General features: G+C 43.4%; 1 protein-coding gene across 2 annotated transcripts in view; it reads right to left on the reverse strand.

Moving 5' to 3' along the window:
- slc27a6 (solute carrier family 27 member 6) overlaps window positions 1-14186 on the reverse strand; it is an 89044-nt gene that overhangs the window by 54994 nt on the left and 19864 nt on the right. Inside the window, exons 3-4 of one of the 2 annotated variants that reach the window (XM_041186276.1) lie at window positions 7195-7353; window positions 4333-4457 (exon numbers count right to left, since the gene is read on the reverse strand). In XM_041186276.1, the coding sequence (XP_041042210.1) occupies window positions 4333-4457; window positions 7195-7353 (284 nt within the window). The remainder of the gene's footprint in view (window positions 1-4332; window positions 4458-7194; window positions 7354-14186) is intronic. The other variant, XM_041186277.1, reaches the window with a different exon arrangement.

Below are 14186 nucleotides of genomic sequence, written 5' to 3' on the forward strand. Positions count from 1 at the left end.
ATTTCCCCCAACTTAGTCTACTGCATTCGTTGCTCCCAATGTGGTCTCCTCTACATTGGAGAGACCAAACGTAAGCTGGGCGACCGCTTTGCAGAACACCTGCGGTCTGTCCGCAAGAATGACCCAAACCTCCCTGTCGCTTGCCATTTTAACACTCCACCCTGCTCTCTTGCCCACACGTCTGTCCTTGGCTTGCTGCATTGTTCCAGTGAAGCCCAATGCAAACTGGAGGAACAACACCTCATCTTCCGAGTAGGGACTTTACAGCCTTCCGGACTGAATATTGAATTCAACAACTTTAGGTCATGAGCTCCCTCCCCCATCCCCACCCCCTTTCTGTTTCCCCCTTCTTTTTTTTTTCCAATAAATTATAAAGATTTTCCTTTTCCCACCTATTTCCATTATTAAAAAAAAAACCCACTAGAGCTATACCTTGAGTGCCCTACCATCCATTCTTAATTAGCACATTCGCTTAGATAATATCACCAACTTTAACTTTAACACCTATGTGTTCTATTGTACTATTGTCGTTGACATCTTTTGATGATCTGCTTCTATCACTGCTTGTTTGTCCCTACAACCACACCAACCCCCTCCACCTCTCTGTCTCTCTATCTCTCCGCCCCCCACACACACACCTTAAACCAGCTTATATTTCAGCTCTTTCCTGGACTCGAACTCAAGTTCTGTCGAAGGGTCATGAGGACTCGAAACGTCAACTCTTTTCTTCTCCGCCAATGCTGCCAGACCTGCTGAGTTTTTCCAGGTAATTCTGTTTTTGTTTTTATTTCAAATTGCAGCCCTTTCTGGTGCAAAGCTGTGAAGGACACGGCAAGATAAAAGTACTCGAGGCCCCAACTGAAGCATATTGCAATGCCACTTCTGACCAGTTCAGGAAGTTTGGTTTTAACACCCCAGTGGCCTTTCAATGACAACTCTAGTAGAGGCAAATGCTTCATTGTCGGAGTCCTCTGCTGTTGTTCAGACCAGTTATTGGCATCATTAGACATGGGAGCAGAGGAAAGGCTTTGTCACCCAGAACACAATCATTGATTTGATTCTCCTCCATCAAGAGATCCTGGGGGGCTGCATTGTGAATACTGAAGGCATCATGATAGCTTCCTGTATGTTGGGTGTTGATATGCAGGCTCCTTTGATGATTAACACATATAATCTAAAGAGAGAGAGAGTTCTCCTGTTGATATCATTGATTGGGTGCTCTGTGAACACCTTTAAAACAAGGTGGGTGCCATTGACTGCACCTCCTAAATCAACCCTATACAACTATAGAGATGTAGCTTGGAGTTGCCTCCATGTAATCTAAGACCAAAAGACACGTGTAGAATTGGCTGATTCTGTGCTATTACGGAGGGACAGTTTACTGTGGGAGATCCTGACAACTTTTAGTCTATGACCATAACAGCCATAAATTCCCTCTTAAAATGATTGAAAAGATGAGTAGTATCTACCATAGTTACACTCAAGGCCTACCTATGGGATTTTGAAAACACACATGCCTTGAGCTGCACATTTAATTAATTACAACTAACCTGAAATATTAAACAAAAACAAAAACAGAATTACCTGGAAAAACTCAGCAGGTCTGGCAGCATCGGCGGAGAAGAAAAGAGTTGACGTTTCGAGTCCTCATGACCCTTCGACAGAACTTGAGTTCGAGTCCAAGAAAGAGTTGAAATACAAGCTGGTTTAAGGTGTGTGTGTGTGGGGGGTGGAGAGAGAGAGAGAGAGAGAGGTGGAGGGGTGGGTGTGGTTGTAGGGACAAACAAGCAGTGATAGAAGCAGATCATCAAAAGATGTCAACAACAATGGTACAAAAGAACACATAGGTGTTAAAGTTAAAGTTGGTGATATTATCTAAACGAATGTGCTAATTAAGAATGGATGGTAGGGCACTCAAGGTATAGCTCTAGTGGGGGTGTTTTTTTTTAAAAATAATGGAAATAGGTGGGAAAAGGAAAATCTTTATAATTTATTGGAAAAAAAAAGAAGGGGGAAACAGAAAGGGGGTGGGGATGGGGGAGGGAGCTCACGACCTAAAGTTGTTGAATTCAATATTCAGTCCGGAAGGCTGTAAAGTGCCTAGTCGGAAGATGAGGTGTTGTTCCTCCAGTTTGCGTTGGGCTTCACTGGAACAATGCAGCAAGCCAAGGACAGACATGTGGGCAAGAGAGCAGGGTGGAGTGTTAAAATGGCAAGCGACAGGGAGGTTTGGGTCATTCTTGCGGACAGACCGCAGGTGTTCTGCAAAGCGGTCGCCCAGTTTACGTTTGGTCTCTCCAATGTAGAGGAGACCACATTGGGAGCAACGAATGCAGTAGACTAAGTTGGGGGAAATGCAAGTGAAATGCTGCTTCACTTGAAAGGAGTGTTTGGGTCCTTGGACGGTGAGGAGAGAGGAAGTGAAGGGGCAGGTGTTGCATCTTTTGCGTGGGCATGGGGTGGTGCCATAGGAGGGGGTTGTGGAGTAGGGGGTGATGGAGGAGTGGACCAGGGTGTCCTGGAGGGAGCGATCCCTACAGAATGCCGATAGGCGGGGTGAAGGGAAGATGTGTTTGGTGGTGGCATTATGCTGGAGTTGGCAGAAATGGCGGAGGATGATCCTTTGAAGCGGAGGCTGGTGGGGTGATAAGTGAGGACAAGGGGGACCCTATCATGTTTCTGGGAGGGAGGAGAAGGCGTGAGGGCGGATGCGTGGGAGATGGGCCGGACGCGGTTGAGGGCCCTGAAATATTAAACTTGGGCAGCAAAAAAAAATCTAAATTCAGGCAGTATCTCTACAATGGTCAACAGTCACTCAGCAGGTAACCCACTGTACCATGATTGCCAACTGCTCTTAACTTACAAGAAGCAACAATGTCATTACTGTTAGCAGCAGCATTTACCTTAAATTGAATCTTTCATATCTAAGTTCCACTGGAGAACAGAGATCGAGTTATCATCAATATTTGGTCAATACACAAAGCTAAATGCAAATTTTTTCTTCCATCATAAGGTCAGAAGTGGGGATGTTCGCTGATGATTGCACAATGTTAAGTATCACTCGCAACTCCTCAGATGCTGAAGCAGTCCATGTCCAAAAAACAGCAAGACCTGGACAATATTCAGGCTTGGGGTTATAAGTGGCAAGTAACATTTGCACCACTCAAGTGCCAATCAATAACTGTCTCAAAGAAAAGAGAATCTAACAATCTCCCCTTGACATTCAATGGCATTAACATTGCTGACACCCCCATTATCAATTTCCTGAGGGTTACCATTGACCAGAAACTGAACTGGACTAGCCATATAAATACGCTGGTTACAAGAGCAGGTCAAAGGCTGGAAATTCTGCAGCAAGTAACTGACCTCCTGACTCCCCAAAGCCTGTCCACCACCTACAAGGCACAAGTCAAGTGTGTGATGGAATACCTCCCACTTGCCTGGATGATCACAGCTTCAACAACACTCAAGAAGCTCGACACCATCCAGGACAAAGCAGCCCACTTGATCTACACCCCATCCACCACCTTAAACTTTCACTCCCTCCACCACCAATGCACAGCAGCATCACAGTGGCATTAACATCTACAAGATGCACTGCAGCAACTCACCAAGGCTCCTTTGACAGCGCCTTCCAAACCCATGACCCTTACTACCTAGAAGGACAAGGGCAGCAGATGCATGGGAACACCAACACCTGCAGATTTCTCTCCAAGCCACACACCATCCTGACTTGGAACTATATTGTCATTCATTCACTGGTGCTGGGTCAAAATCCTGCAACTTCCTTCCCTGTAGGTGTAACTACACCACATGGATTGCAGTGGTTCAAGAAAGCAACTCATTAATTTCTCAAGGGCAATGAGGGATGGGCAACAAATGCTGGCCTTACCACTGACACCCACATCCCATGAAAGAATTTTAAAAATTGCACTGTTTATCAGAAAATCCAAAATTCAAAGATTGCTTTTATAATTTAAAACTCTGATAGCATCCAACATTCAGAACTGTACACTCTTAAGTACTTACAACATGTATTTTAATACTATATAAAGCCCTCTTAATATCAGCATAGTAGCAAATAAAACATAATAAGCTTCTGTTTGTTGCCAGGAATAAGGAAATTACAAAAATTCAGATTTAAATTAAAGCTAATCTTTCATGGTCGCCAAGTTAGCCAAAGACAAGTTCTGATTTGTTTTAACACAGGGAACGATGAAGTCAGTAAAACACCTTAAGCGCTCCCACATCAACTAACAACTCAACTGCAACAGTACTTCGAAAATTTCCTAAAATTATGGCTGGGAAAGATCTCTATCATGTAAGTATTACCTTTGGCTGATTACACAGGTAGCGGCAGAGTTCTCCAATATATTGGACTACAGTAACGTTATACTTTCGGCAGTCGTTCCAGAACTGGCTAGCTGAGAATTTCTTCTTTAGCACCAATGTTGCACCTAAATGAACACAAAAATGTACCTTTCAGACATTTGGGCAGTGACAAAAAATTGTTCCCCTGATCATGTACTGTTAATAACCTTGAGCTTCTGTGACAATTACAATTGCAAGCCATGGTTATGGGTCAGCAGCAGAACATAAACTACACAAGAGTGGGTTGATATGTAGCCAGAGAATTTCAGTGTAATTTTCAAGTTAATATTTGGGACCATCGGACAGCCTAACAAGTAAATCACCAACTAATACTACAACTGAGCCACACCAAACTTAAAACAGAAAATACTGTAAGGCATGGCTGTTCTTCAGAATCTGAAAAGACAGATTAACATTTTTCCGGTTGTGATTCATTGTTATTCCCCTGCACTAATGAAGTGTCTCAATTCAAACTGTTAACCAATTTCTTCTCTTTTTATGTTGAGGGGTTTACTTCTAATTCCTGGTTTTATTTCGGATTGTAGCTTGCTTCTTCTTTCTTTTCCTTCACTAATTTTCTCCTCTGTCCTCTTCTCCTGAAAATGTTCAATCCTTGTTGACATATGGTTTAATTGATGCCAGTTGCCCTCTAGCACCTTACCCAAGTTATCATTATTCAATGATTATTCAGGGATGATCACAGTTCTTGCCTCTAGTATGATGTAAATACCAGTAGGGTTTAATATTTGATCTCTGATCTATGTTCAATTAATTGACCCTACTCAGAGTAGTGCTGAAGGTTCTACATTGGTTTCACTACCAGTAGTCTTTAGAGAGAAAATATATCAAATAATGCTTCCATTCTTGATTGTTATCCACTCATTCCTCTTGAGAAGTGCACATGCAGATGATGGGTAAGGACACAATTTCCGATCCAGATTTACCTTAGGTGTTAGTGAGGCAGGGGACCAAAAATTAGAATGCTGGCAGCAAGCTGCTTTTGGATGCACAAAAACTATCTTTTAAAAGTTAGGACTTAAGATTCTTGTGAGGTGTCAATATTTGCAAGGGTTCCACAGATGAAAAAGATTTAAAAATCCTTGACCTACTCTCATCCAATTTACTTGTTTGTGTCCCATCTTCCAAAAGTACTATGGGCCTTTAACATTCATCTGAACCATTAGAATAGATACGCCCCTCCTCAGAAGAGTGCCACCTTGAATTCAGTTCTGCATTGGAATGTCAGTCAAATTTACGAGCACAAATCCTAGTTTAGGACTAGACTCCCAAATCTTATGAGCCAAAGGTTAATATTGTCAACTGCACAAAATAAATGCATGTACAAATGATTCAGCCCAGAGTTCAACAGTTTTAGAGTAACTTGTTATTATGAATTGTCATTCTAGGAGTGGATAGTGAGAGTCAGGAAAAGTCCTAGTTTGGCCCACCTGCCTCAGGAAAAAGTGCCAGGAAGGACAGGATTTTTATTACAGGGACGTGGTGGGGGAGGGCGTTGGGTTGACAGGTGTGGGTGGCAGTCAGACCAGCCAAGCCAGGATAAAGGAAGAAGTTCAGAAGCAGCCGCAGGGGCTGCCTGGTGCTGAGGCCGACTGTTTAAATTGGAAAGTTACCTCAGTGCTCTGGGACTTCATTGCAGTTATAATAAAAGCAGAAAGACCCCCCAGCTCTCATTTCTCACACCCTCTCATCCCCCGCACACTCCCCATACTCGATCCATGCCACCTCTTGCACCCCCACCCACCACCTATGGCCTCTCATGCCCCCATGTCAAAGTATGACTCCCCCACCCATCCTCTCTGGCCCCTCATAACCCATGTTTTCGTACTCTAATGAATGTCTAAGCTCTCAGCAAAGAGTGCTGAATGAGGCTTGACTGAGAGCCCATAAATCCATCAGACTGTTGAAACAACTGAACACCAGAGAAAACATTGCTTGAATGACAACTCTGGCTCTCTGATCTGTGCTGTCAATTGCCTAGTGTTTATTTACACAAGAAAAATAAGTTTTAAGTGCTTGCAGTTTCAGCCACAATATTTTACAGGGTCTGGATGATAGAAACTTTTATTGGGCTCTCGTTAAAAAAATATTTTTTAAGGAATTGGGAATTTACCAATAAATGACTTTTTAAAAGCATTTTTTATACATCCTATTGTCACCATAGGGTTCATTGGTTCTATACAGTATATAGTGGGTGAATGGGCATGGAAGTGCCATAGCTTGGCATGGGGTCATGAGGAGCCATTGAGATTGATTGGGGGCACACTTTGGCATAGGGGACATGACGGACCATACGGGCTGTTGGAGGGCAAACCTTGGCATAGGTGACATGAGGGGCCATTGGGGGTTGGTACGAGGGGATAGTTGGCATGGGGGCATGAGGTGCCAGAGAAGGGTGGGGTCATAGTAGGCATGAGGGGCAATAGGGGTTGAGTGGGGGGCATCCCTTAGTATGAGGGGGCATTAGGAGGACCTCCAAAGGTTCCTTCATGTAGACTATGTTTCATGACACCTCCGAGGTGCTGTGAGCCATAGCGCTTTGAAAAGCTGGCCCGAATCCATGAAAATTGCAGAGGATTAGAGAATGCCTATCAACTCAATTGAGCCAGCAAGATCAGGAGTGCAGGGTGCGGGCTCGCACCCTTAAAGGGCACTCCTGAAAATTGGAAACCCTGGGAATGAGGTTAGGAACCCGGGAATGGGAGCCTGACTGCCATTTTTAAAGGGCTTCCAAATCCAGCACGATATGTCAGTACTTCTTTTTCCTCAGGCAGTAATTAGCATTTAATTCAGAAGCAAACATACCTATCTCAATGCAGCCACAGATGCCTAAAAGAGAGGCTGCACCATGATATAAAGGAAGTGGAACATAGATGATGTCCTCCTTGGTCACTCCAAACACCCAAAAGCCAGCACTAGCCCTTAAGGATTGTAGCTGGGTGATCACAGCAGCCTTTGGTAATCCTGAAAATTTTCAAAATTACATTATGTTGAAAGACCATTCAACTTTACATGAATAAGTAAAGAATTAACAAATTTAAGTACTACAATATTACATTAACCCAGGGTGAAGTTTCTTCTTCATACTTCTAAAATGAAGACAAGGCTTACACACATAACACACAGTTCTTCTTAAACCTAAAATACATACAATTTTTAAATAGAGATGGCCTTAATTTTCATCCTTCATATGGTTAGGTTTAGTAATGGTCATACCAATTTTTAAAGTGAAAAATAGTTATTTATTCATTCACTGGATGTGGGCATCACTGGCAAAACTGGCATGTATTGCAAATTCCTAGTTGCCCTTAAGAAGGTGTTGGTGAGCCACCTTGAACTGCTAAAGTCTGTGTGGTGATGGTACTCCTACAGTATTATTAGGAAGGGAGTTTCAGGATTTTGACTCAAATCAGCGAAAGAATGCCAGTATAATTCCAAGGGTGTGACTTGGAGGGAAGTTGGGAGGTGGCTGCCCTTATCCTAGTGGTAGAGTTCATGGGTTTGGAAGCAACTATCAAAGGAACCTTGGTGAGCTGCTGCAGTGTATCATGTAGATGGTACACACAGCTACCACGTTGTACCAGTGATGAAGAGAGTGAATGTTTAAGATGGTGGATAGGATACTAGTCAAGCAAAATGCTTTGTCCTGGAAGGTGTCAAGTTTCTTGGAGCTGCACCCTTTCAGGGAAATGAGGAGTACTCTATCAAGCTCTTTACCCAAGCCCTGTAGGTGGTGGCCAGGTTGTGGGGAATCGGGAGGTGAGTCACGCACCACAGAATACACAGGGTCTGATCAGCTCTTGTAACCACAGTATATAAGTAGCTTGTACAGTTAAGTCTGTGGTTAATTATGACCCGCACTTAAAATACTCATGTTGGGGGATTTGATGTTGAATGGCACGGGGAAGTGGTTAGGCTCTCTTTTGTTTGAGATGGTCATTACCTGCCACTTTGCAGAGTGAATGTTATTTGTCACTTATCAGCCTAAACCTGGATGTTGTCCACATTGTGCTGCATGTAGGCATGGACTGCTTCATTACGGAGGAGCTACAAATGGAACTCAATAAGCATGTTAAAGAATGTTGTATCTGCATAAAATTTCACTCCCCTCTTTAACTCAAATTCAAAAATGAATTAATAGAATCACAGAAGTAAAATCACAGAAAGATTTCATTTCAGAGCAGCTCTCTGCACCTGTTCCATACTGGAGCTACACTTTCTCCCAGTTTCATGCTCTCTCCCTGTTTGAATTTTTTTCAATATTTATCTAAATTGACCTTAAAGCTGATTCACTTGGTGTTTAACTGTCACTCGTGGTTATGCATTCCATATACATGAACATTTCTCCGTTTTTGCTTCTAATATTAACCCTGAACTTTGTGCCTTTGATACTGATTCTACAGGTGGAATAACTATTTATTTTCAAACCCTTTCATAACTTTGGACAAGGCTGATGCATTTATCTTAACCTTCTCTACACTACTAAATTTCCTGATCCTGTCCCCTGCTCAGATATGGATACCTATCGCATTTCATTTACCTCATTGTGGCACATAGCGTTTCAAGTAAACTTCATCAAAACCTCTAAACATAATACCTTAAGATTCTATCTCTCTTTGCCTTTTATAAAAAAATAAAAGGAACAAGCTGCTTTCTTGGATGGTTATAGAGCTATGCATTTTCATGTCGTTAACAGAAACACTTGGGTTGATCTGTGTATTTGCATAAGGACTTTTTACATTATATGTAGTTCTTACGCTAAAGAGAAGTCTAAAAAAATAATTGTCCTGAATTTCCTTTAATCTGCTTCACCATGACTTGTTGGCCAGCAGACATGATGTCAATATAGACTCATACAGCACAGAAGATGGCCATTCAAACCTTCAAGCCTGTGCCAACTCTTTGAAAAAGTTATCCAATTAGTCCCAATGCCCTGCTCTTTTCATACCCTGCAAAACTTTCCTTTTCATATATGTAGCACCTAATCATAACTTGCTACATGGAAAAGTCTGCTCAACCTGAATGCACGAAGCATGAAGAAAGAAGATTTAATGGTAACTTTCATCAGAGAATTGGATCTCTACTTATAAAAGAAAGATTCACAGATCTATGGGAAAAGACTAGTAAAGTAGGACTAAGTAGACATGAACCAAATGGCCTCATTCTGTGCTGTATGATTCTATTTTTCCTCTGTTCTTTTTTGAAATATCTTAAATCGGTGTGCGCTGGTTACTGACTTCCCTGCCACTGAACGGCTTCTCCTTTATTTACTCTATCAAAACGCCTCATAATTTTGTACACCTCTGTTAAATCTCTTCACCTTCACTGCTCTAAGCAGAACAATCTCAGCATTTCATCTCTTTGATAATGGAAGTCCCTGTACTCTATTATTATTCTGCTAAACTTCCTCTGTACCGTCTTCAAGGCCATGACATTCTTTCTAAATTGTGGTGCCCAGAATTGGACATTATACTCAATCTGTCACCTAACCAATACTTTATAAAGGTTTGGCATAACTTATCTACATTTTTACTCTATGGGGGCAATTTTAACCTGACAAGCCAGGAGAGGTGTGAGAGTGGGTGGCAGGTTATAAGAGCTGTTATTGTCAGTGTGTCAGGAAGCCAGCAGAAACCTGCCAACTTCTGCTTTTAACCTGAGTGTGATCTGCAGTGCACAAGAAATCCCTGTGGTACAGGTGGATCTGCTCTCTAAATGTGTAAAGTGCTAATTACCTGCTTTTTTAACACTAAATTCTGAATTTAACAGAGCATGGATTTCCTGGAACTCACCAGAGAAAACAAGGTGAGATGACAGGGGGATTTGACAAGGCTGAACAACTGACAAGCAAGAAACCTTTTAAATACCGAGATCTACCACCTGTTTCCTTGCCTAACTAAAAAGCTTTTGCTCACAGAAGCTTCTTCTGAGTTTGTGATTTCACTGCTTTGGAGGTGATTTTCAATATGTTGGAGGTCATTTCTACTGCCTTGGAGTATTTTGCCTTTATCTGTCCTTCCCGCTTTCAATATTCAGATTAGTAGGGGAGCTGCTTACACCACTCTCATGGACTTCAGATGAGGAACAAGATGCCAGCAACATCAGCACAGAGGCAGGAGCAGAAGCAGCCTTCTGCTTACCCTGTTGTCTGTTGCTACACAGGAGAGAAGGGATCTTCAGAGGCCCAGTTTGCAGAAGGTGCTATCCCCAAGACAGGGTTTACAGGCAAAGGATAAGCTTCCTGGACATGAGTGAACAAAGAGGCTCAGAGTTTCTTATATCGCTGACATTTTTAGCCTCTTGGGAGAAGACCGCCTGCCAAGTGGACCAAGTGGTCAAAGTCACCACATTCCTTAATTTCTCTGCCTCCGGCTTCTTCCAATGATCTGTAAGTGATATTTGTAGAATCTCACAATCTGCTGCCCTCAAACGTTGACCAATGTCATATTTGTTAGGTCCGGGATCAATGCCTTCTTTAAAATTTTGTTTTTTTGTGTGGTCAGCTTTTCAATGCATAGTATTTTTAAATATCTTTAAATATCTTTGCGGTATTTATCACAGGACAAGGCCAGCATTGTATCTTCCAGGCTGTGTGGCCACACACACTATCAGTTTAGTTGGAACATTGGCTGGGACTTATGTGCACTTCTCAACTGATAAGGCCAGCCAGAATGACTGGGCACTTGGTTTTGCCACTCTGGTCGACTTCCCACTGGTCCAGGGAATCATCGAGTGCACACATGGAGATCAATGTGCTCCGAATCACCCAAAAGTATTTGTCAGTAGAAAGGGATTCCACTCTGTCAATTTTCAGTTGGTATCTAATCACAAAAAAATCATCAGGCATGTTTGTATAAGATTCCCAGCCAGCGGCCATGAAGCTTTCATCCTGCACCAGTCAAGCCTCGCTGAGGTCTACATACCTCAGAGCACAGTTCGCAGATGGCTCCTTAGGCCAGAACTTTACATCCTGTGAGCGAGTGTGCGCCCAACCCGAACAGGCGTGAAATAGCATGAGATCAGGTCGGCGAACGTCCTGACATCATCTCGCACTCACACAATATTTCGTTCAGTGGACAATTGCGGCAGTCAGAAACCCGCCCACCGACAATTAAGTGGGCAATTAAGCCCATTAATGATGCAGTCAACAACGATTTTACAGGGCCCATCCTCATTTACTGTTGACAGATGGCCATTCTCCCAGGTGGCATTTACATTTTAACTCAAGCCTCAATCCAGGGCGGGATGAAATTTCCATGGGGAAATAAAAAGAGATATCTGTTTTTTTTAATAAGATATGCTTTCAGGTGCTTGATTGTGCTGCATGGACTTAATTTGCAGCATTTTTGTTGTGTCTTTTAGTCTGAGGAGGCCTGCAGTTCCCTGAGGCAGCTGTCTACATTCAGGGAGCCAGGCCAACATGAAATTGCAATCTGGGGCCAATTGCGGCTTGAGGCCCGTTTCCTGCCCACTTCCAGGCCCACCGATTGCACGCACCTGATGACCGAAAAATTCAGGCCGTGGTTAATGTCGCCTGTGAGGAACCCAATCAATGATGCCCCGGAGAGGTGCAAATAGGAGCCAGCTGACCATCAGAGCGGTGACTGAGCATGTACTTTAGGTGCCTGGTCAGATCTGGGGTCCCCTGGGTGTCCAGAATGATAGTGGTCTGCTGCACCTTACACAACATAGCAGGGTAAGGAAGCCCAGAATTCCAGGGGGATGAAGATGCGGAGCACTCTACCACTTCAGAGGAGGAGAATGAGCGTGATTTGGTGAGAGCACCAGCAGTTGTAAAAATAGCTGCACGAGATGCCCAGCATGGTTTCATTTAGACATGGCTCACTTCGAATGAGGCATCAGGATGTCAAATCTAGAACCCATTTACCCTCCTCTCAAACTCCACCCCTAGTCACCAATTCATCCCCTTCACAGGCACCCACTGCTTACTTTAACTCTTGTCTTGCCATTCCTCACAAGGCAGAAGTCCACTGCCAGGGAGCAGGCATAAATTGGCAAGAAGGAAAATGAAACTAACAAATACATTTTATCATATGGAAAAATGAACATAAAATGAACAAACTAACCATATTAAACAGCAATGTGCATACCACTGCATAGTGGCAGCAGTGTGTACCATCTACAAGATACACTGCAGCAATTCATCCTTCATTTACACCTTCTAAATCCGCAACCTCTACCACCTAGAAGGACAAGGGCAACAGGTGCATGGAAACACCACCACCTGCATGTTGCCCTCCAAGCCACACACCATCCTGACTTGAAACTATATCACCATTCTTTCATTGTTACTTGGTCAAAATCCTGGAAATCCCTCTCTAACAGCACTGTGAGTGTACCTACGCACATGGATTGCAGCAGTTCAAGAAGGCAGCTCACCACCACCTTCTCAAGAGTATCAGGGATGGGCAATAAAGACTGGCCTCATTGGCGACACCAACATCTGTGAACGAATAAATTGAAAAAAAAACATTGTGCAACTACAATTCCTTTTGATGACTTCTACATAGCACTACCCTTGTGATTCCAGCACAGGTAGATGCAGGATGCTTATATCCCTGCTCTAACTGCTCAGGTGCTCTTAGCGCCATGTCCTCTGGGTTTTTGAGGCCATGAGGGCCCTATTAGAGCCTGCCCATCTGCATATATGTAGGGGAAGACTCAATCTTTAGACTAGGTGACAGCATGTGTGGCTCTGAATGAGACATGAGTTAGAACTGATCAGGCAAGAGGGTTCCAAGTCATCATTGTGTACATTGTTATGTTTCAGTGGCAGCTGGCATCAAGTCATCATGATTGATTGTTGTATGGCATGTGGGTGTGTAATATTTAATTCTGCCACCATGTAGCTGGGAGACTCCCACCTCTCCATGCAGAGACTCAGTTTATTTTCAGCACCTCCTCCTTTGAAGCTGGCAGTATGGAGATGGCTAGAGGGCCACATCCTGTTCTTGCCTCTCCCTGGTTCTGTGCTCTTTTCTCCTGTAACGGGTGAAAGAAGAGACCTATGAATGTGAGACATTTAATGTGTTGAGAAGATTGATGGTCCATTTATGGAGGACCACTGTGAAGTTTGGGTATTTCATTGTATGAAGATGAGGGTGGGTGTAAGTAATGGATTGTGAATTGGGAATTGTCAGATGGGGATGAAAGAAAATACTTAGGAAGACAGGGTTTGGTGCACCTGCAAGGAGCATTTTTATGTGGAGTGTTATGCAGGAGTCAGCTTGGGAAGGCAGTGTGAGGAGTGTCAGTGGTGAACGGTCAGATTGGGATGTGAGGAGGTGCCTAGACAGAGATGAGCGGGTGTACCTACATTCCTGTTGGTATGAAGTGTTGTTCAGGAGAAGGCTGAGTGATTGGAGTCAGTTAAACACACACCGGGATATATGTGCATGTGCCATGCCACACATCTCTTCTGCACTGATTAGGTCATTAAACCTCTTCTGGCACTATATCCAAGAGCATGGTGCTTCTGCTACAGGCCTCCTCAGTGACTTCAAACCACACCTTCTTGTACTCTATGCCAGGCTATTTCCTCCTCTCAGCAGACACCAGAATCTCCCTGCAGGCCCTCACAGATTGCAGCTCGACGGAGGCGTGAAGCGTGGTGCTGCCTTGCCATGTTGAGTCCATAGCTCCAAGTTCTGACTCTCTCTAAACACATTAAATTATAAATAGGGGCATATAGTACAAAAGCAATGAAGTTATGATAAACCATAAGACATAGGAGCAGAAGCAGGCCATTCAGCCTATCACGTCTGCTCTGCCATTCA

Source organism: Carcharodon carcharias, chromosome 4 (genome assembly GCF_017639515.1).
Source record: "Carcharodon carcharias isolate sCarCar2 chromosome 4, sCarCar2.pri, whole genome shotgun sequence".
NCBI classification, from domain to species: Eukaryota; Metazoa; Chordata; class Chondrichthyes; order Lamniformes; family Lamnidae; genus Carcharodon; species Carcharodon carcharias.